Raw genomic sequence first — 23,427 nt, forward strand, 5'->3', positions numbered from 1 at the left:
TGAAATGTTTTAATTACAATAAAAAAGTGAAAATAATTCAAAGTGACACTGAGAACGGGTTTCTGGAACTAAAGAAGTAGATCAGTATTAATATATATTTCCATTGCGTCCTACAGGCAGCACACCAAGGGTTAAACTCCAGTTCCTCCTGATAGGACAGGTAGCATAAACAATTATTAGTCAGCCTTTAACAACCCCCTTAACCCCTCCTTCATCATGTTTTTTTCCTGTCCTACCTGTGGATGGGGTAGTGAAGTGGATGAAGATCCAGGTCCTGAGGGATTTGAAGGCCGACTGGGGACTACCTGTAGGTCAGGCCCTGGGGGAATAGCAGCATTCCTAGGCAGATAGATCGCTAATGGTGGCGATTGATGTGGCTGGCCAAAGTTTTCTCTGTTGGGGGAACTGAAGGCAGCAGTACACGGAGCTCACAGACAAGGCAGTGCAGTGGCGTGATGTCACTTCCGCCCTTACGAAGGCAAACAGGAAGAAGGGCAAAACGGCTGGAACCAGCATTTCTGCAGAGTTCTATTAACCTAAGGTATTTATAACTCCGGTTTTCTTGCAGATAGGTTAGGTTTCTTGCAGTTAGTAGACTGGGTGGTGCTTTGTTCCTTTCTCCGGTATTTTTTCTGCGTTACCTTTGAGGATCCAGGGCTGCCAGGCTGTACCTGAGGGGCACAAGGCAAGGTAAGCAGCAGCCTAAAGGTGTAGTTAGTTTTGCATACAGGGTGTATTCATGTCTAATTAGATATTTGCCTTAGATGTCTAGGTCTCCTGCTAAGAAGACACAGAAGTTAAAGCATAGAGCTTGTATGGCGTGTGAACAGCCATTACCTGATGACCATGTTCAGAAAATGTGTATGACATGCATGAGATCTGTTGTGGGAGAAGACCAAGCACGACAATCAGAATGCTTCGTTGATTGGTTTAAAAACATGATGTCACAGACGTTTGAAGAAATGAGACAGGCGACTATGTCGGCAGAGGATGTGAATAGGGATGACCTGATTGTAATTGACCAGGTTTCAGGTGAATCGGAGTCAGGAGAAATATCGTCTTCACCATCAACTTCTAAAGAAATGAAGGAAAGTATATATTTGTTTTCGCCAGACAAAATACAAAAGCTTATAAAAGCAGTTAATAGGGTCATGGAGGACCAGAAAAAGAAAAAGAAGCAAGAAACAAGTAAAGATACACTTTTATTTTTTTCTCAGCAAAGTGAGGATACTTTTCCAGTTAATTCCATTATTAAGGATCTAATGCAGGCTGAATGGAAGGATCCATCGAAAAGAGCTGATATATCTAAAAGATTCAAGCAGATGTTCGCTCTGCATAAACAGGAAATATCAACTTGGGAAAATCCTCCTGCAGTGGATATCCCGATAGCAAGAATGTCTCGAAGGACAACAATACCGGTGGAAGAGACATCAGGATTGAAAGATCCGATGGATAGAAGAGCTGATACGGCATTGAGAAGATCTTATGGGGCAGCGGCAGAACTGTCAAAACCTTCTATAGCAGCAGTTTCAGTATCCAGAACATTAAAATACTGGCTGAACAATCTGGCAGAAGATATTGACTCTGGAGTGTCAAGGGATGATTTATTGGATGCCTTTAAGTATATTACATTAGCGGCTGATTTTTTGTGCGATACAGCAGTGGAATCAGTGAAATTATCTGCGAGATTGATGGCCTTATCATCTGTAGGCAGAAGAGCCTTGTGGATGAAGGCCTGGAAGGCAGATTTGTCATCCAAGAACAGCCTTTGTTCAATGGGATTTGAACCAGGAAAATTGTTTGGTTCAAAACTAGATGCCTTAATAGAGAGTCTACAAGGAGGGAAATCTAAGACTCTGCCTCAGGACAGACCAAGGGCATTAAAGAGAAATTTTTTTCGTTATAGATCAAGGAGCAGATCACCAAGATCTAAGCGACCAAGGTTGCCCTTTCGGAATAGAGAGTTCTTCAGGGGTTCCAGGAGAACAAGAACGACTGAGTCAGGTAGAGACAATAAGCAGAGAGCCAAGACCAAGGACACAAGTAGTAAGAAGTGGGAATTCTGACGCCAGGCCTCAACCAAAGAAGGTGGGGGGCCGATTATCTCAATTTTTTCACCAATGGCAGAAAACCACAACAGACAGATGGGTTCTGCAAACAATCAAAGAAGGATACCAAATAGAATTTTTTCACAAGCCACCAGAAAGGTTTATAGTCTCGCATCAAAGAGACAAAACATTTCAAACAGCGGTAAAAGACTTTATTCATATGGACGTTTTGGAAGAGGTAAACCCTTCAGAGCAAAAGAGGGGGATATATTCCACAATGTTCCTGGTACCCAAGACCAGCGGCAAAGTAAGACTGGTTATCGATTTAAGGTACCTGAACAAATTTATAGAAAAGAAGAAGTTCCGAATGGAGACTATAAGGTCAGTCCAAAATTTGCTCAACAAAAAAGATCTGATGGTAACTATCGATCTAAGGGATGCTTATCTGCATGTGCCAATTCATGTGGAAAGCAGAAAATATCTGAGAGTGGCGGTATTCCTGGATGGGAATCTCAAGCATTTTCAGTTCAAGGCATTACCCTTCGGCATAACATCAGCACCAAGGGTATTTACAAAAATCATCGTGGTGTTGGCAGCGGCCTTGAGGAAGGAGGGTATTTACGTCATACCCTATCTAGACGATTGGTTGTTAAAGGCGTCCAACGTCAAAGAAATGGAAAAAAATCTACAAAAAACAGTAGAGATTCTAGAAGCACATGGCTGGCTGTTGAACAGAGAAAAATCAAATTTGCTGCCATCAACTTCAGTAAAATTCTTGGGTTTTCACATCAATACCAAGAGCATGAAGATTATTCTGCCACAAGAAAAGTTGAACAGGATTGTTCAAGAGACAAAGTTGATGATCAAGAACAAGAGAGTGACAATTCGCAAAGCGATGAAACTCCTTGGGCTGTTCACAGCAGCAATAGAGGCAGTTCCATGGGCAAAAGCCCGAATGAGAACCTTGCAAGCAAAAATTTTGGGAACATGGAACCGAAAGGTGTCAGGTTTACAAAAAATCATGAGAGTGACGGAGAGACTGAAAAAGTCGTTACAGTGGTGGTGTCAACCACACAATCTGAAAAAGGGGAAGTTATTTCTTCCAACAGAACCAGTTGTGATAACGACAGATGCATCCCTCCAGGGCTGGGGGGCACATCTGAGAAAACATACTGCTCAAGGGCTATGGTCTGCGAAGATGAGGTCAGTATCATCAAATTACAGAGAGCTGAAAGCAGTATGGAAGGCGCTGAAAGTCTTCAAGAGCAAAATTTGTTCCAAAAATGTCCTGATTCAGTCGGACAACATATCGGTGGTGGCATACATCAATCACCAAGGTGGAACGAGATCAAAGAAACTGGCAAGATTGTGTGCCAAGATCATGTCTTGGGCTCAGAACAAGTTATCACATATCATGGCGATCCACATAAGAGGAGTGGACAATCAGTGGGCGGACCAACTCAGCAGGCAGAAGAGAGTGCCGGGAGAGTGGTCTTTGAATCAGAAGACCTTCCGAGAGGTAGTCAAACTATGGGGACAACCTCAGATCGATTTGATGGCCACCAGAATGAATCGCAAGTGCAGGAAATTCTGTTCTATTTACCGCAAGGACAGACCGACATTTCTGGATGCTTTCTCCATGACTTGGAAATTTCATCTAGCATATGTATTTCCTCCAGTACCCATGATCCAGAAAGTAATCAAGAAGGTGAAGCAGGATCAAGCAAAGGTAATAGCCATTATACCGAGTTGGCCCAGGAGATCATGGTACCCAGAACTCTTACATCTATCCAGGGGCAGGTACTGGAGTCTACCACTGAGGAAAGATTTGATAACTCAGAAGGGGATGGAATTTCCGGACTTGAAAAGACTAAAATTGACAGCATGGATGTTGAACGCACAGCATTGGTAGATCAAGGGTTGTCTAAAGAAGTAGTTGAAACTCTACTTCAATCTAGGAAAAAGTCAACATCTTCTGCATATGAAAGAATCTGGAAGGTGTATGATAGGTGGTGTTCCCAGAAAGGGTTTTCTTCGCTTCAGAAGGGAATTGCTCAGATCTTACAGTTCTTGCAAGATGGGTTTGACAAAGGATTGCAGCCAAACACTTTGAGAGTGCAGGTGTCAGCATTATCTGCTCATTTGAACACAAGGTTATCCTTAGAACCGATGGTGAGAAGATTTCTAACAGCCACTAAACGACTGAGACCGAGAGTTAAATCATTTGTTTCTCCATGGGATCTTGATTTTGTCCTTAATAGATTATGTAAACCTCCCTTTGAACCGCTACAAGAAATTCCATTGAAGATGCTGACTCTTAAAACGGTTTTTCTCACAGCAATAACATCAGCTAGGAGAATAGGAGAGATACAGGCATTGGGAGCCTCGGATCCATATATAGTTTTTTTCTCAGACAAAGTATGTTTGAGGACTTTACCATTTTTTATACCTAAAGTACCAACATCGTGGTGTACAGATGAAGTGATAAATCTACCAATATTTTTTCCGGAGCCAAAAGACGATGCTGAGAGGTTACTTCACAGTCTTGACCTGAAGAGATGTTTGATGATGTATCTAGAAAGAACAAAACAGCTGAGAAAATCAGATCATCTCTTTATTCTCTTTAGTGGGAAGAACAAAGGAAATAAGGCTTCAAAGGCATCGATTGCGAGATGGCTCAAAGAAACAATTACAACTGTTTATGTATTGGAAAATAGAGAACCTCCAAAGGTTACAAAGGCACATTCAACGAGAGGTATAGCGACATCCTGGGCAGAGAGAGCTTGTGCATCACCTCAGGATATCTGCAAAGCAGCAACTTGGAGCAGTTTGCATACGTTTGTGAAGCATTACAGACTAGACATCTTGTCAGCACGTGATACAGCTTTTGGCAGCAAGGTACTGCAAGCAGCTCTTCCGAAGGAGACTTAACCCACCCAGTTAGGGAAGCTAGCAAATTCCCTTGGTGTGCTGCCTGTAGGACGCAATGGAATGAGAAAATTGGTATACTTACCAGTGGAATTTTCTTTTCCATTAGTCCGTAAGGCAGCACAATAATATCCCTCCCTGTAAATAAAATTGTGTGTACAGCAACCAGTGTGTGGATTCTTGTGTATGCTAGGAAAATAACATGATGAAGGAGGGGTTAAGGGGGTTGTTAAAGGCTGACTAATAATTGTTTATGCTACCTGTCCTATCAGGAGGAACTGGAGTTTAACCCTTGGTGTGCTGCCTTACGGACTAATGGAAAAGAAAATTCCACTGGTAAGTATACCAATTTTCTCAATATATATATATATCGGAGAGCAGCAGGAGAATTCCAATACAAAGTATAGTTAATATAAGCAGTGGTGCTAAGCTGCTACTAATACACACATACAGACATTATTATTATTGCATATTCCCATGTTATACCAGTATATATTTAAAAAAATATATTTAAAAAAAAAATCTCTGTGTTTAGTAAAATGCTTTATCATAAGAGCCATCATACCCATGTCAGGGCACATTCCATATGCTAGTATGGGCTGAAAAAACGTGGCTATTTCTATAAATTTTCCACGAATGACCCTTCTATCAAAGAAAATTTTTGATAGTTTTTAAGTGAAGTTTTTCTGTTTGGGTAGACCTATGGAAATAACTGAGCTTTTTTTGTCCCAAAGCTCAGCTTTAGTTAGGACACTCAGGCAGGGATTCCTTAAAGATTGCTTGTGCTGAAAAACACAAGCAGTCTTAAAGGAAAAAACAAATCCCTTATTAAAAAAACCCTACCCCCTATCCCACATAGACCCTCCTCCCCCCCCCCCAGCCTAGCTGCTACCCTGGGCAAATGACCCAAACTTTTTACTTACCCCTCAGTGCAGATTCAGGGATTGGAGTTCACAGCAGCCATCTTCTGGGTTTAATGTCTTCTTTCATGACAATTTCCGTCCATTTTGGCGCATGCGCAGTTGTCGCGAACCAGGAAATTACTCCAACTGCACATGCGCCATCACGCCGGTCTTGTTCTCAGATTACCAAAGACTCAGAAGATGGCTGCCGTGAACTCTGATCCCTGAATCTACACCGAGGGGTAAGTAAAAAGTTAGGGGCATTTGCCCGGGTAGCAGCTAGGCTGGGGGGAGGAGGGGGGGGGTCTATGGGGGGTAGGGGTTTTTTAATAAGGGGTTTGTTTCTCCTTTAAACCAGGCCTACAGTTACTTTATTTCCCACCAACTCACAGTAACAGCCTAGTCAAATGATCTTTGTGGTTTATTCTTGAATGATTGTGAACTCCTACAGCACTGAAACTCACCCAGATATATCCTAATATAACACAGAAACAGGCAGAGCTAGCAGCATGATCACGGGCATGGCCAAAGGTGGAACAGGGTGTGGTCAGGGCAAAGTGCAATGGGACAAATTCACTAAGCGCCGAACGCCAGCGTTACTTCGCTAGCGTTTGGCATTTTCGTTACTGCGCAAATTCACTAACGAACGCTGGCGTAGTTTCGCTAGTGTTATTTCTTACCCTTACGCCTGGCAAAGTTTCGCTAGCGACGTAACTACGCAAATTCACTAACACGCACAGTGTACTGAACGCTAACTTTTACGCTAGACTTCCTTCGCCACCTCAGACCAGGCGAAGCGCAATAGAGTAGATAGGGATTGCTTCAAAAAAAGTCAAATTTTTTTCTAAGTCCCAAAAAACGCTGGCGTGTTTTCTACATTATGGGTGATAGGCTGAAAAAGATCGAAAAATTTTTTGGGGCTCCCCTCCTTCCCCCCTACATTTCCTGACTCATGGCAACTTACCTAGACAGTGGGCACATGTGTAGGGCAAATTAAAATTTTTATTTGATGTTTTGAAGCTTTTCTAGCCATTTGTAGTGCTGATACGTATTCCTCCATTGAAATTTGAATTTGGCGCCGTATGCAAATTAGCCTTTGCTAGCGTAACTTTGCTTTACTTAGCGAATCAACGCTAGCGCAACTTCGCAACCTTACGCTACCCCTGAGCGCAACTTCGGATTTTAGTGAATTTGCGAAGCGCTGGCGAAACTACGCCTGGCAAAGTGTGGCGAAGTGCGGCGAAGTGCAGCGAAGTTACGCCTGGTGCAACTACGAATCTTAGGGAATTTGCCCCAATATGTCCAAGACACAACTGATATACCTAACCACTGGATTGGCATCTCTAATTTTCAAGTCTTGACTCCCAACTAGTACATTCATCCTACAAGCCTATACATTCCAGTATGGCTTACCTGGCAAAACACTATGCTGATCTTTTAGGCCTTAAATGTTGGCGGTCTCTTATAAGGATTTTTGTAATTTTGGCCAGTGATTTCTACAATTGTTTACCTGAACTTTAATTAACCTGGGAGTGATCCCTCAATGTAGAAGATCACCTCACAAAACAATGCATTGGTTTGGTGATACTTTATAACTGAGTGATTAGAGCAGACTGGGTGTAAATTTAATCTGCACCAGGTACAGTCAGGCTAAAGGGTAGGGTATCTGCTGGCACAGATTATATAATGCATAGAATGAGATCTTCACCATAAGTGGCTTAATACATGTTCTTCTGAACTGCAGTTGATTTAGTAAAGACTTGCAGTTATCACTTGTTTCCTGAGGTAGCCAGCATTATTTGGGTAGTTCTTAAATAACATGGAATATCACTCTCAGTGGTCAGATAGACAGGCAGGCCTGTACCCAGCATTCCCCAGGATCCCATCTTGTTTGCAGAAAAATGGACCATATAACTAAGCTCAGCACCAAAAACAAATCCTCTATGTATACTGTGGGTGGTCTGTTTGGCATTAATTTACTGCTCAGTAGTTCACTGATTTATTTGTCAGAAGGGTGAGACTGTGTTTCTGGGGGATACAAATGGCGTACTAAAGTTCAACACCTTTGAAAATCCCCTAGTTATGTCGCATTTGGTTGTACACTAAAATCTGATTCGTTGGAAAGATTGGCAGGCCATGGTTGCAGGAAACTGACAAAAAAAGTAGTTGTTGACCACATCCTTCTGGATGAAGGGTGAAATTTTGTTGCTCTCTGATCCAATGAAGTTTGTGTAAATTAACACTGCTGATAAGAACAGAGTTGTGCAGGAGCCATTGCATTCGGGCCCTATGTTGCATTCGGTGTAGTAGTTGTTGACCTCTTTCTGGATGTCAGCTTGGCTCCTAAGATTCATTGCCTTTGGTCATAGTGTGTCTGAACACATAAAAAACCCAAAGCCTCAATTTTTCATCTTTTATAAAAGATAAGGCAGCACAACACAGAAGGCCTGGGGACAAAGAACAAAATATATAGACGACTAGTACATTGTAAACTCAGTTTTCCTAAGAACTGTGTCTATTCAGAAATACAGTTTTCCTGTATTTCTATAAATTCAGTGTCCCTTACCATTTTTAGCCGGAAAGGGGTCTTCAGTTTTTTCTTCTCCAGCTTTTTCCACTTGATTGAAGAATAGAAGGGGTGCTGCCTGATGTCCCCATTTACTCCTAAGCGCTGTTTTTCATTCATCTCCAGAATCTACAAATAAACGTCAACATTTAGTTAAACTGCAGATGTTATAGTGTAGTTTTCCTATGCCACATTGCAAAGTGAAGCAGCTTATACTATACGTACATAAGAATTTACTGCACCAAACATAGGTCAAGATGGCTACTGTCATGTCCCAAAAGATCTACAAAGGTTCTGTTAGCAGCATGTGTGGATAAAAGAAGAATTTGCTATGCTGCTATGGCTATGATGCCAGAGAAACATGACACAAATGTAAGGTGATCACACATTTTATATGCGGTAAGCAATTTCTGAAATACATTAATAACATATTTTAAAGCGGAGATAAAGGTGCTGAAGAAGTAAGAGGTGAAATTTAATGAAAGCTTTGGATTTTTAACCCGATTATTATTTGACTTCCCACTCATCTTTGGCATAAGGTCCAGCATTTCCTGGCTCAAGGATTGTAGATAATTGGGTTTAGTTGTCTTGATAGCATATAACTGCATCAGATTATTGCCTGATTGGGAAAAAGGCAGGTTGCCTGTAGCCATTTTGTACATGGTGGCACCAAATGACCACCAGTCCACTCCTTCATTGTACTCTGTCATTGCTAAAACCTTCAGAAAAAAACAGAACAATATTATTTAAAAAATAGCTTAAGTTGCCTCAGAGTCATTTAAAACATTGAAGAAATCCAATAGGATTATTTTGCCACTAATATGGATTCAAGCAGCTTAGCTAGGAAAAGTACAGTACTGTTTTACAGCAGAAAGGGTGATTAAAGCTGGCTATACCAGGGCAAATTAAGATTTAAAAGGCATATTTAAAGGAAAACTATACCCCAAAATGAATACTTAAGCAACAGATAGTTTATATCAAATTGAATGACATATTAAAGAATCTTACCAAACTGGAATATATATTTACATAAATATTGCCCTTTTACATCTCTTGCCTTGAACCACCATTTCGTGACTCTATCTGTGCTGCCTCAGAGATCACCTGACCAGAAATACTACAACTCTAACTGTAACAGGAAGAAGTGAGGAAGCAAAAGGCAGAACTCTGTCTGTTAATTGGCTCATGTGACCTTACATGTGGTTTGTATGTGTGCACAGTGAATTGTACGATCTCAGGGGGCGGCCCTTATTTTTTATAATGGCAATTTTCTATTTAGGATTACCCAATGGCACATACTACTAAAAAAGTATATTATTAGGATAATGGTTAATTTACATGAAGCAGGGTTTTACACATGAGCTGTTTTACTCAGTATCTTTTAATAGAGACCTACATTGTTTGGGGGGTATAGTTTTCCTTTAAGCAAGTTTTTGGCAAAGCCTATACTTTCTCTTATATGGTGTTTTGTATCCTGCACTCTCCCTGTTACATATTTTTTAGGAATGTGATTACTTACTTGATCCTTGCCTCTGGTAGACTTCATTTTCGTCTAATCATCTTTTCTATTGTTCCCCCGCTGGCATACTCATGTGCAAAGGCATACAGCTGGTTACAGAGACAAATAATAAAAGAATGAGAAATAGGAACTCTTGACACAGAACTAAACAGCAAAGCAAAAGTATTTCAAGTGTAAAAAGCAGAGATTATACAAATATTTAATAATGTTTTGCATGTCTTTGTCTTTGTGTTCTTCTCTCCATGCCATTTTTCCTCATGTGATAAGCTCATGTCAAATGCTACAATTGAATGCCAGGGCATATGGTTTAATTTGTATAGTAAAGACCTTTGCACAGAAACCATAAAATAACATTGATTTTGGGGTTATTTTGATTCTGTATAGTTACAGTCCTCCCTACTTCAAAAATGTCAGAAACGTTGCCACACACAAGTATAAAGTTGCGCTATAGCAGGAGACCCATATCAGAAGGCCATCATTTCCTAGAATTTAATATACTTACTTGATATTTCAGGAGCTTATTCAGATACTATAGCATCCTATATAGTTGTGAAACTGAGAAATTATAATCTATATACAGTATATGTGCATTAGGATGACCTAGGGAAGGGATACTTTTCATGAAACATTATATGATAATACAAACAGCATACTATAACTCTGATTGAAAGGCTGTGTGAGAGTGACATAAAAATGGGCACGGTCTGGCGATCTTCAAAAGCTGCACCTCCTTCCTGATGGTCTCATAGTTGCTTCTGTTGCTTTTTTTTAAAATCATCTTTAATGCCACAAGCTGTTTCTTTGGCGCAAATGATGCCAACATCACCTAAGAGAAAAAAGATAAAATCAGTGTCGGAATGGGACACCAGGGGCCAACCCAAAAACCTTAGACCAGGGGCTCACTCTCAGTACTAATATTCTTCATCTCCTCAATCAACCTCTATTCTCCTAGTCTGTTCTCTTTATACTATAATCAATTATTCCATCTATTTAGCCTCTTTGTTCTAATAGAAATAGGGAATGGCCATGAAATAGGCCAAAAGTTTAGCAGCATGAGGGCCCACTGACACCTGGGCCCACCAGGAGTTTTCCAGGTGTCCGGGTGGGCCAGTCTGACACTGGATAAAATAACCTAGTGTCTTTTAACCGAACCCTTTAAATTTATGCTGCTAGCATGCCATGTTTGTTGTTTAAGGAAGGGTCAAATAGAAACACTAAACCATGATTATTATGTGTATCTGATTTACATTACTATTGTTGGAATTTATATATATATTAAATATATTTAGTTACATTTCACCTGCAACATACTAGATTTTACACACTCCCCTTGCTAAAGCTGCCTCTTCCGAGCTCTTTGTAGAATTTGTAATTCTCTATGTCCAGGGGGGCTTGTCTTTTATTGTCCAGATACATAGATAAAGCTATACATCTCTATAGCCATCACAGCACCTACAATATATAGAAAGAAAAACATACACAGAAAACCAATCAACATAATGAAATTCCTCATTCAAAATAATGATGAAATAAAGTTATTCCTACATAAATCATCTGTAAATACAGAGTGCATGTCCACATTGCACTATTCTCTCCTCTCCTGGGGGCAAGAGAAGTAAACTTTAATTTTAGGATTTTTCCAGTGTGGTTTTAGTGTGTGTTATTTGTCAGTGTATTTCTGCACAAGATTTAGGTGTAAGGTCAAATGAACGAAATTGATGCGGATCGCATCGGAGCTCACCTGGTAATGCTGTGTCTTCCCAGCCGCTGCCTTTGCGAGACGCCGGCTACTCCATGCCGGTAATCCATGCAGAACAAACGATACTCTTGCGTACTAGGCACTGATCCAGGACACCATGTGAGGACACCAGCGTTCGTGTTAAATTGTCGGCTTTATTAAAACAGACACACAGGGGGGAATGCTGGGCTGACTTTATTTACAGGAAAAAATAAACAATTTAGATTCATATTCTACATTCCCTCTTTTCTTTTTGCTTTGGCAAACCCTAACAACTTACTGTAAGGCCCTTTGGGAAAACCCAAACAAAAAGTGTCTTAGCACTTATATTTGTAAGAATACAGCACACTCCTAATAACCTATTGGAAATTCATAGAAAACAGTTTCAGTTGTGAATACAACCAGTCTGAATATATTGCAGTGTATATGGCCAACTGAATAATTTACAAACCAAAGGCATGGATTACTGGTAACTGCCCCCAACGAAAATCCTTCCCAACAATGTAGAAATGTATTTTTATCTATGTAAGCCCTGTATTAATCAAATAAGGGTAATTAAACATAATCAAAATTATGTAAAATATTTTTTAGCTTGTTCCCCTTACCTTCTAATGGATCTGGGCTCCTTGGTCTTCTCTGCTTCACCTCTTTACTCTCCTGATCTTTACTCCTTCCATGAACAATGATCTGAAGACATTTTTTACTTTCCTCCTTCACATCATGTCTCCTTTTCTTGCTCTTCTGTTTCATCTGGGTGACTTTTTTGTCCTTCTTCAGTTATTTTCCTTTTGTTGCTCTCATACTTTCTGATCTTTTCCTCATGGATCTAATAATCATACTAAATATTACGGTTACAATAACCCACATAGGTCCCAGTGATGACCAGTGGGCCAGAATAGAAAATAAGTGATAACATGTAGTAATAACATTAAACGTGAATCCATCTGAAAGTTGTAAAAAGTTAGAAGTAAAGGGTAAATAATTAAAAAACGATAAAATAAATAAAGAAGACCAATTGAAAAGTTGCTTAGAATGGGCCATTGTATAACACAATAAACATTTAATCAAAGGTCAATCACCTGGGTAACACTGGCCACTGTGGGGGCCTGAACAAAAAAGGTTTTAAAACCTCTGCTCTATAATTATGATCCCTCTTACTGGAAACCACTACCGTATTAACTCCCTCTCTTCAATTGTACTGCTTATTCTATTTCCATTCAAGGCACTTGTCCATCTCTCGATTGCTGCTGTCCCCCCCCCCCAAAAATGAAGCTTCAGTTCTTTGCCATAGATTGAAACAATCCCCACTTCTGGGTTGGTGCTGCTTCACACATGTGACCCAGATTTCACTGCTATCAACTGAAAAACCATCAATGGACAAAAAAAGCCTTACAAGTGTACAAATAAAATCAACTTTATTAAAAGCATAATTGCACTTAGAGGAAGGAAAAGCCAACGTGCTTATCAATAACACTGCAACTCCAAGTACCTAGACATTTGTGGCTCCCTCGGTAGATTGTAAACTATTAGAATCTTTATTCATATTTACCAAATCTTTTAACCCTACATCTTCCCACATTTAAAAAAAAATGCACATTGCACAAGACTGCAAGATAGCCCATTTATATAATTATTTTTAAAATATGAATTACCTAATAATCTTAATAAAATATGTATATTTTTCATTTGGAATAGTACAGTGTTGATTCTTTATATAGCGATACAAGTACAAGATTTTCGCAGCCCCATGAATATCACACTGCTTGCATTTGACAGCAATGTATTCATGAGGGGTCTGGGAGGCACATAGGCATCCTTTATTCATCCTCCTAACTTGGATGTTATTTGCAAGTTACATGGTATCAGTAGGAACACTTTGCTAAGGTGCCATATATATAATACCTGGACAGGGCTGTCCTGCACCCATCAGCTCAGCACTCTGAACCTCGAGCTGAATATTTAATCTGTCATTGACTGCAGAGCACAGCAAGGCCCTGAATGCAAGTGCTGAGCGAGTGAGCAATAAGGGATGGGACGTTGCACCCCTTAGTGCTCTAGCATATGAATCCATAGCCTTTTTAAATAACCCCCATAATGACACCTAGGGGCACTTTTACTATTGGTTGAATATCAAGGGTTAATCAACCCTCGATATTCGACCCTCAAATAAAAGCCTTCGACTTCGAATATTCATTATTGTGTAACGTGAATTTCCTTGTGATTCAAACAGGGGAATCCAGTGGTGTCTAAATGTCCATGTTACCCCTCAGCAAGTCAGGGGTATGAGAAAGATAGGAGGCTTCTGCCGAGGTGGGAGAGCTCATCACTGGAGACCTTCTATGAAAAAAAACAATTACAGAGTTTTATAATAACTGCTATGGCAACTGCACCTCAGACGATAATACTTTGTCCAATGGAGAGAGGCAGATGGAGTCACATGACACTGAGGCACGGCAAAGTGACAGTTAATAACGGTTTTCTCACTTTCATTTCTGAGTGAGTGGATCATTGCACACACACAGGGGGGACAAATTAAATAATAATGACATAAATGCAGAAAATGGCTATTTAATTATGTCAATAGGTAGCGCCTGGGATATTAGTCTTGGTTTTGCATATTTTCTCTCATTTTAGTAGATATAAAAAGTGATTATATGAGAGTTGGGGTTTGGGGGAAGGAGCGGGGGTGCAGGGAGACTACAAATTCTCCAGTTATAAAATATTTGGGATTTAGATTGTTCTTCTAATATTTATATGCACATTTCTCTGTCTTTGGCGCAGTATTAAAATGTGCTAGTTTAGAAATGATTAAGGGAGGAATCTAAACAGTGTTTGGAGTGACAGTTGGCCACTTGGTGATCAGTTTTGTCTTCTAATACTATTAATATTCATATTTCTCTCTGTATCTCACTTTGTTTATAACATTTACTTCTTAAAAAGCTTTTAAGTAAAAGTTAAGAAAGTATTAAGGGTAAATGTCCGGAATCTCCCATGTTCCCATGTAACAGGGGTCACTGACAGTGACAGTTGGCCACTTGCTGTTCAGGTTTCTCCTCTAATGCTATTAATATTCATATTTCTCTCTGTATCTCACTTTGTATATAAAATTACTTCTGTGAGAGAAATTGAGTTTTGGAATTGCCACTTGCCAGCCACTAATGGCTCCTGATGCTGGGTGAGGCTGTTGACAGATAATGACAGGCAGTCATTGCTTTTTTTTCTGTCCAGAAACTTAAAATGCTCCCAGACTCCCCTATCAGTCTGTAGTCCTCTGACCCACAAATCCAACCACCTCTTAATAGACTTGCATCCTGTGACACTTGTCATCTGATTGCTAGACCCATTCACTTTAGCACCATTAAAGGGGTTGTTCAGTGTTAACTTTTAGTATATGTAGAGAGTGATATTCTGAGACAATTTGCAATGGTTTTCATTTTTTATTATTTGTGGTTTTTGAGTTATTTAGCTTTTTATTCGGCAGCTCTCCAGTTTGCATTTTCAGCAATGTGGTTGCTAGGGTCCAAATTACCATAGCAACCATGCACTGATATGAGTAAGAGACAGGAATATAAACAGGGGAGGGTCTGAATAGAAAGATGAGTAATGAAACATACCAATAGCAATAAATGTGTAGCCTTACAGAGCATTGGTTTTAGATGGGGTCAGTGACCCCCATTTGAAAGCTGGAAAGAGTCAGAAGAAGAAGGCAAATAATTAAAAAAAAATAAACAATGAAGACCAATTGAAAAGTTGTGTAGAAGCAATTCTATAACATACTAAAAGTTACCACCCCTTTAATATGTATGGTGATCAAGCAGACAATCACAGATGGATAAGCTTAAGATGTTTGCTAACCTGAGTCAGTGCCACATTACAGGAAAATCAGATTTCAGAATTTTGATATCAGTTTAAAGTTTGTTTCTAAAAAACAAAATGAGTGTGTTATCTGTGCTCACAATCTCTTCTTTCTTTTCGTCTCCCCATAAAGTGAAAGTTCTGAGCGATCCGTAGCGACTTCATAGCGATTTCTACGTGATTTCCTGTGATAGGGCCCAGTAATTTAATTATGCTACAGTCCCTGCAGGGCCGCCATCAGAAATCGCAGGGCCCCATACGACAAGATTTCCTGGGCCCCCTGGGCTGCACCCACTACAAGCCCCACCTACAAGTCCGCCCTCCCCACCCCACAGGTCCACCCCCCACCACACAGTAAAAAAAAAAATATTGGTGGTTAGGGTTCCCACATGTTAATAAAAAATAAAAAAATATTGGTGGTCAGGGCCCCCCCATAAAAAAAACTTTTGTGGTCAGGGCCCCCCATAAAAAAAACATTTGTGGTCAGGGCCCCCCATTAAAAAATATTGGTGGCTAGGACCCCACATGGTAACAAAAAAAAAATTGTGTCCAGGGCCCCACCCATGTTATAAGAACATTGGTGGCCAGGGCCCCCTTAAACGGATTATAAAATAACTTGCCCCCCCAGGAGTTTAAAAAAAATTGGTGCCCAGGGCCCCACCACACAACAGGGCCCACAAAGGGTTACCTTTAGGGGGGCCCTGCCATGTTGCACTTACTTCATTAGTGTGGCCCACCTGCTGTCAGTGAGCTGCCAACTACAGAAGGGAGGAGGGGAGCACAGGTGGCTGCATGTTCTTCCAGTGACAACATTTTCTTCCCTTATTGGTCACAGAATTTCAAGTCCTGGTAAAGCTGCATGGTGATTAGATGAGCTGGAGGGGAAGTTCAAACCTCAACTATCCAATCCCTGAGCAGCTCAGCCAGGACTTAAACTCTGTGACCAATAAGGGAAAGTAATGGACAGAAGATACCTCCCCCTGTGCTCCTGCCCTGCCTTCATGAAGTCGGCAGCTCTCAGAAAGTAGGGGGCCCCCTACAACTCTTCCCCCTGTCGGCGGCCCTGGGTCCCTGTTACTTCCAATCAGTAGATTTTGGATAAGGGCATCTTTCACACAGGGTAGTACCATTTTGTTATTCAGCAAGTCTTGGGCCTTATACTGTCCCTAATAAAATCTTTCTCTTTTCCCTCAGCGACAGTCGGAATCCAGCTCCCTATCTGAGATTTACAAGGTGAGTAGAAAAGAGGGGAAAATAATGTGACCACTAACTGTAAATGCTGCTAGAGCATGGAATCTGGGAGTTGGTTTGGTGATGGACATATTTTACCCTTTTGAAATATTATGTTATGAATAAAATTCCTCTTTTATTCTATTTTATTGTCCAGCGTCCTGATGGTCGGCTGACCAAAGATGTGCTCCTCGGAGATGTGCTCCTTACCTTGAAGACTGGAGATGTCTTCAAGGTAAGGGACCACAAAACGGCTTAAATAGTTCTGCACTGAATTCAGTATCTTCCCAAAATGCCTTGTTGTAGCTAAAACCAAGTGTAAGTTAAACTTTTCTGTCTGTATTACAGGGACGACACCATAGGAAAGGTATGGTGGCCGTGAAGATCGCCAACATCAGTCGGGTAATGCATATTTATACTTCCATTTTTTATATCATTCCTATTTGTGAGGTTGCCTATGTAAGCTAAAGGGATTTCTATTATTCCATTTCAGGATGAAGACTCAGTCTGCAGGGAGCTGAAGTTTTTCCAGCAGTTCGGTGGCCACAAGAACGTCGCCTCTTTCTTTGGAGCCTACTACAGAGCTCCACTCACGGAGTGCTCATCGGAGCTCTTGGAAGTAAGAAATTATTTACTGTATCACATTCATCACTTACGTGCCAAACAGATCACTGCTAGAGATGATATAATACACTGCCTTAAATAATTTCTTTCTATTGCAGATTGTTCTTGAATACTGTGGTGGCGGTTCTCTCCACAACCTCATCAGCAAGACCAATGGCCAATCCCTGAAGGAGACCTGGATTGGCTATGTCTGCAAGGAGGTTTTAAAGGTAAGGTCAGATTTACTTACTTTAATTGCATAGATTATATACAATCTTTGTTGGGAATGTTTAGTCTTATGTCTGTTACATTCTTATAACCAACATTTTTATCTCCCCAGGGGCTGCACTACATCCACAAGAACCGGGTCGTTCATAGAGACATCAAGAGCCTGAACATCATGCTCACAGAGACGGCCAAAGTGAAGATCAGTGAGTAAAACTTACAGTTATAATGGAGTAATGGATGGTGGGGAGCTTCTGTGAATATGGAGTCAGGGGGTTTCATTATTCAGGTTTTCTATCTTATTGTGGTTAAACAAATTATTTTCCATTAATATATTCTATCTGTCATTTCAGTCGACTTTGGAAACAGCTGGAACCTGGACCCGCAAACTGGATTGTGCCATGAAGCGGAAGGGACTCCACATTGGATGGCACCCGAGGCCATAAGGCAGAAGGGCCAGCGCCTGGCGTATGACACCAAAGTATGTTGTACTTATAATACTTGTAACAACACCAATGTGTCTGCTTTAAAATATTTGGTCTTTTGCTCAGTTATGTAACGGCAATTGTTTGTAATGGAGATGTATTGCTGTATACAATTTTATAAATATAATAAAGCATTTTCTCACTTTTACATATAACATGGTGTGCTTTATTACTAGGGTGTGCATTGGGATATTTTAGAAGTTGTATTTTGTTCTGTTTTGGCCATAATTGACCTAAGGAGAATGCCATGTACTTTTGCACCCATTCAAATATATGTTTCTAAAGTAGAATATGAAACAGTAGTAGCCTCCTTAATTGGATTTTATTAAAAACTCACTAACTCAATTCTCTCCTCCTAATGCTCTTTTGTTTGTCTTTTGCAGTGTGACATCTGGTCGCTGGGGATAACTGCCATCGAAATGGCCGAGGGAAAACCACGTAAGTAAATCACAACAATTGTGGATACTTTATTTTAGACTTTGAGCAGCAAGAACGTCTGAACCAGAATGGGAGGAATTGAAGCATTCACCATTTCCAGCAAAAAGACCTTTTTGTAAATAGATTGGCTATAGACATGTTTGAAGGGTCTGATATATTTGTTTTTAACTTTTAGCTTACGCAGGGCAATACCCAGTGGAGCACCTGATTAGAGAAGCCCAACCACCGAAGCTTCGATCAAAGACCTGGTGAGTCCTGCTTAGCCCATGTCCCTTTGCATTGTGTCTGTGCAATCAAACTTTGCTTACATACTTACATCAGTGATATTTTGCCAACTGCTATATTCAAACAGGACTGTTACATTCAGACAAGTGACTAATTGATAATAGGGGAATTTCAGTCTCAGCTTTGGGGATGTGTATTTTATTTTTACAAGAATATACTTTGTGTGTGCCATCTGAATCTTCTTGGTTACTGCTGATTACAAGAATATGGCTTGTTTGATTGCAGCTTAGTGTTCCAGATCATTCCTCTAAATGCAGACTGGGTTATGGATGCTCTCCAGGAAGTACAGGGGCTGGACAGTGGGTATGATCACAGCGTATGGTTTCTGCCCTAACTCCTGCACTTACAGAGGATTAAGTAAAAAGGTGTGGGGAAATCATTGGACATTACCAGTCCCCCCCCCCACACACATAGCTGTAAGGGTCTATGTCACTATAGATATGCCAATAAGAAGAAGGCAAATAATTTAAAAAAATATAAATAAAATGATGAAGACCAATTGAAAAGTTGCTTAGAATTGACCATTCTATAACATGCTAAAAGTTAACTTAAAGGTGAACCATGCCTTTAATTCTATGTGATGTTTAACATTCTTCAGTCATTTTCTCTCTTTCTCAGCATTTTAGACATTTAAAGGGATAGATCTGTTTTTTAATAGCTAAAGCTAAAAGAATCTTCTTATTCCTTTTATCCAGGTCACCATGTTTTGTGTCTTTTCTGGAGTCCTGTTTGAAGAAGGATCCTTCTGAGAGAGGGAGTGCTGAAGAACTCCTGCAGCACCCATTCATCAGAGAACTGCTCCCTAAGAAGATCATCAGGGCTGAGATTGAAGATCATCTCTGTGTTCTGCACAACCGGCCTGCCAAGAAAGGTGAGGGAATCCATTATATTTGATACAACTGCACCATCAAAGAATGTAAATCAACACTGAAATGAGACACTGCAAAATTAAAGTGCTGCTGGGAATAATAAAATGTATTTTTTTTTAAATGTTTTATTGTATTTTACTTTTGATCAGAATGCATTTCTTATCACAATATGAATAATGAAATAATTTTAAGGGCTAATACTATTGCCTTAATACTATATTTTAGTACATTATTGACAATGAGATTCTAAGAATTTGCATTTGGTCTTCAGTTTATATTTCATAATTCTGCCATCACATCAAAGTTGTGGTTTGGAAAAAAAAAACCTCTTTGACAATGACCTTGTGCGTGAGGCCCCACTATGGGCCGCTACCTGGGAAGGAATATCTCTGTAGGGTGTCTGTCCATGTTCATTTAAAATGATCATCTGTCTTATCTTATTTCCAAATAATAAGATGAAAACAGGAATAAATGTTGGTTATTTCCTCACTTTGCTTTTTTTAATCTATACAGGATTGAAGGGAAAAGCTCTCTGTGCCATGAAACAGCTGCATTGCGCTTGTGACTTCTACGCAGCAGAGGAACAAAAAGTGGCTCTGCAAATGGCCCTGGAGGGCTTTCCCTGTAACTGATCTTGTGGCCAGTAACATCCACAGCCCAGAAGGAATCTTGTGTGTAACATCCTAGGTGAAAGAAACATTCACAGAGAAAGGTACCGTCTCCATTCAATATCACCTACAGAGCCTTAGACTAACATTCTCTGCATTTACTGCTTGAAATCCTCCCCACATGCAAAGAGACAAGCAGATACATACACACTCTAGGATGTTATGGGTTAAATCAGGGTTTTCTCTGCTCAGACATTAGTTTTATTGCAGCAGCTGCACAATGACACAACAGGGTAGAATGGTTTTGATAAGGCTCAGGCAGTATATCCTATATATTAGCTGCACAAAATAAAATCCAGAGGTTCTACAGTTCACTCCCTTTGCCGGTATTAAAATCTGTTCTCCTTCAGATTTCATTCATAGGAAGAAACACCAGCGCTATAAGCTCAGGGGTAGACACCAAAGAAAACAGAAAAGTAGTATATAGTGTAGTATTTTTGCAAATAAGTTTACACCTCTTTGTGCATTTACTATGGGGTGTGTTTACTTTCTTCCACCGGGGGGTTTAGTTGCCCTTTAACTGTGGTATTTTAGCAATATACGTGGCCACCTCCTGTGTGTAAGTAGTAAATACTTACAAACGTTTATTTGTACCACAAGCATAAAAGTGTAGTTTCTCCTCCAATACAAGACATCATTCGGTTTCTAAGAAGGATATGCTAAAATCGTGTAAAAACTTCTTTAATAAATAATGGATAAAATAAAAGTTGCACTCACATATGTGTGCTTAAAATAAGCATGTAATCAGTCCGTTTGTGGGTTTCCCAAATCTGCGCTCTATTGTAGAGCGAAGAAAGTAAACACACCCCATAGTAAATGCACAAAGAGGTGTAAACTTATTTGCAAAAATACTACACTATATACTACTTTTCTGTTTTCTTTGGTGTCTACCCCTGAGCTTATAGCGCTGGTGTTTCTTCCTATGAATGAAAGATTTTACTATCCTATATATTAGTTATGAATATATATTTACCTAAGGAATCCATCTAAGGCTGATATCCAAGAGCTGCCACCACAAGGGGATTTTTTAAATTTATTTGGCCTATAAAGGCTTAGGAACATACATGAATCTGAAATTCTAAACCTCTCTGTTTTCCTACTAGCACCCATTGTACTATTAATAAGGCCTATGCCATAGAGAATTCCGTCCGAGTATAAAATTCTTTCTGATGCCATGCTTCTTAATGAATATTCATAATGATAGATTACTAATTGATTTTTATTTTATATTACAGGTGAAGCAGCTCAACCAGTGGTGACTTTAGTGCAGCTCCACCAGCAGTGTCAGCGCCTCCCTCTGAAGCTCCAGGATGATAAGTCCACAGTTCCAGCAGTGGCACCTTACTTTATATCCAGTAATGTAACTAGAGGGCCACCACCTTTTTTATTCTGCTGCTTTTTTACCAGCAGACCACCATGCTAGAACACCATCAGCATTTGCAGTTCCACCTACTGTTGCCCAAACAGTGCCTCTATTTTTGAATCATTTGATATGTAATTTCAGACTCCCATAGCTACAACAGTGGTGTCTGGAATTCATGTGACTATACATCATAAGTCGCTAAAATCATCATATTTCATATAACCATAGCTCCAATAGCGATATCTGCCTAAAGGCCCCCATACACGGCCCGATAAAAGCTGCAGACAGACCGAGTTGGCAGCTTATTGGCTCGTGTGTGGGGCCCTCCGACAGGCTTCCCTGATCAGACAGGTTTAAAAATCCCATCGGATCGCGACATTTGGGGTCATCGCCAAACAAGCGGATCTCCCTGTGTATGGCCAGCTATAGACTTAGCAGTAGCATTAGCAGTAGCATTTTTCAGAGACATTAGGCATTAGTTTTTTTAATTACCATACCTCCACCCATGGCCTCTTCTTTTCATTCACGTTTAGCTCTATTATCAGCCTCTCCACCTTATTCTACTGAATTTATACCAGCAGGCTCTGTCATCATGCCAATACACTTCCACCATCACCTTCTTATTTTCAAGGCAACACCAGCAGTGGTGCTTTCAGTCAATTGCCACAGCTGGAATTGCTGGGCCCCTTTTGCATATTTGTTAATAGCTTCATAAATTCATCTGCTCCACCAGTAGCTGTTGCCTTCACATACCCCCAAGAAAACTTCTCCTTGAATCTAAATTCTCATCTACGTTTTTATTGCTCCCTTAGTTCAGAATTTTTAAAAAGTTATCTTTAAAATACCATTGCTCCTAATTTAACATTTCTTACCTTCAAACATCCACTTCTGCAGCAGAGTACAAATTATGCCCATATATTAACTAGTTTTAAGGGTTACATGCATTTTTAGGAAAGGAAAAACACGGGTGCTGACATGAAATCTTAGTAGAAGTTGATACAGGGACTTGTCCGATTGCCCTTTGGGAGTCAGGAAGGAATTTTTACCCCTTTGAGGCAAATTGGCTTTGGCTTCAGGTGGGGTTTTTTGCCTTCCTCTGGATCAGCTACTAATTAGGGCCCATTTACAGTACAATTTTAACTTAATTGACGTGAGTTCTTTCCATTTTAAATTAATATGAATAAATCTGCAGTATATAAATACATTATATAATTGTGTTCTTGCATTTTTGTACCCTAGTATTGTTAGGGATAGGAAAATTAGAGGGGATGTAGAGCTGTAGTGCAAGGGAAATGGATCATTAAAAGACAAGGTGAAATCAAGGGGTGTGAGAAATTGGTGAAAAGAGATGCAGAAATACCAAGGGAATAAGCCATGTTTGGACCCAGTCCTATTGATCTGCACTGAGGCCAGAGTTATTGTCATTGTACTTGAAGGAAAATATTTTAACTTTACAAAAATGATAGAAAGCATACAGAAGCATATAACTCGGATAAGTACATCTTCAGATTGGGTTTAGGAAGTTCTGGTTTATTAACATGTTATTACCCTTACTAAATTCTGGGCCTAGCAGGGATTATCCCATAAACATATCACGGCCATTAGTAGCCTTTGGGACTATGGGTCAGTGGCCAAACATGTTGCTGTGATCAATACAATTTGGGACTAGGAAAGTTTGACCCATAAACATGTCATAGTCATTAGA

At 40.1% G+C, this 23,427-nt stretch overlaps 1 protein-coding gene across 4 annotated transcripts; it reads left to right on the forward strand.

Annotated features, from left to right (window-relative positions):
* The first annotated feature begins 371 nt into the window (after positions 1 to 371).
* LOC108708933 (traf2 and NCK-interacting protein kinase) lies at positions 372 to 22,401 on the forward strand. Of its 4 annotated transcripts, none has more exons than XM_041584098.1 (14): positions 372 to 541; positions 5,249 to 5,312; positions 16,751 to 16,789; positions 16,944 to 17,021; positions 17,135 to 17,188; positions 17,280 to 17,405; positions 17,509 to 17,619; positions 17,730 to 17,820; positions 17,968 to 18,095; positions 18,483 to 18,537; positions 18,713 to 18,785; positions 19,518 to 19,693; positions 20,205 to 20,403; positions 21,595 to 22,401. In XM_041584098.1, exons 1-13 carry the CDS (start codon positions 372 to 374, stop codon positions 20,321 to 20,323), a joined length of 1,284 nt encoding a protein of 427 aa, XP_041440032.1. In that variant the 3' UTR covers positions 20,324 to 20,403; positions 21,595 to 22,401. The 4 variants fall into 4 exon arrangements, with proteins under 4 accessions (XP_041440032.1, XP_041440031.1, XP_041440030.1 ...); XM_041584099.1 differs by lacking the exon at positions 372 to 541 and adding an exon at positions 4,856 to 4,946; XM_041584097.1 differs by lacking the exons at positions 372 to 541; positions 16,751 to 16,789; positions 16,944 to 17,021; ... (6 more) ...; positions 20,205 to 20,403; positions 21,595 to 22,401 and adding an exon at positions 1,796 to 4,946 and having other exon boundaries at positions 18,713 to 18,744.
* The last annotated feature ends 1,026 nt before the right edge of the window (positions 22,402 to 23,427 follow it).

The sequence above is a fragment of the Xenopus laevis genome, chromosome 2S (genome assembly GCF_017654675.1).
Source record: "Xenopus laevis strain J_2021 chromosome 2S, Xenopus_laevis_v10.1, whole genome shotgun sequence".
Taxonomy (NCBI): domain Eukaryota; kingdom Metazoa; phylum Chordata; class Amphibia; order Anura; family Pipidae; genus Xenopus; species Xenopus laevis.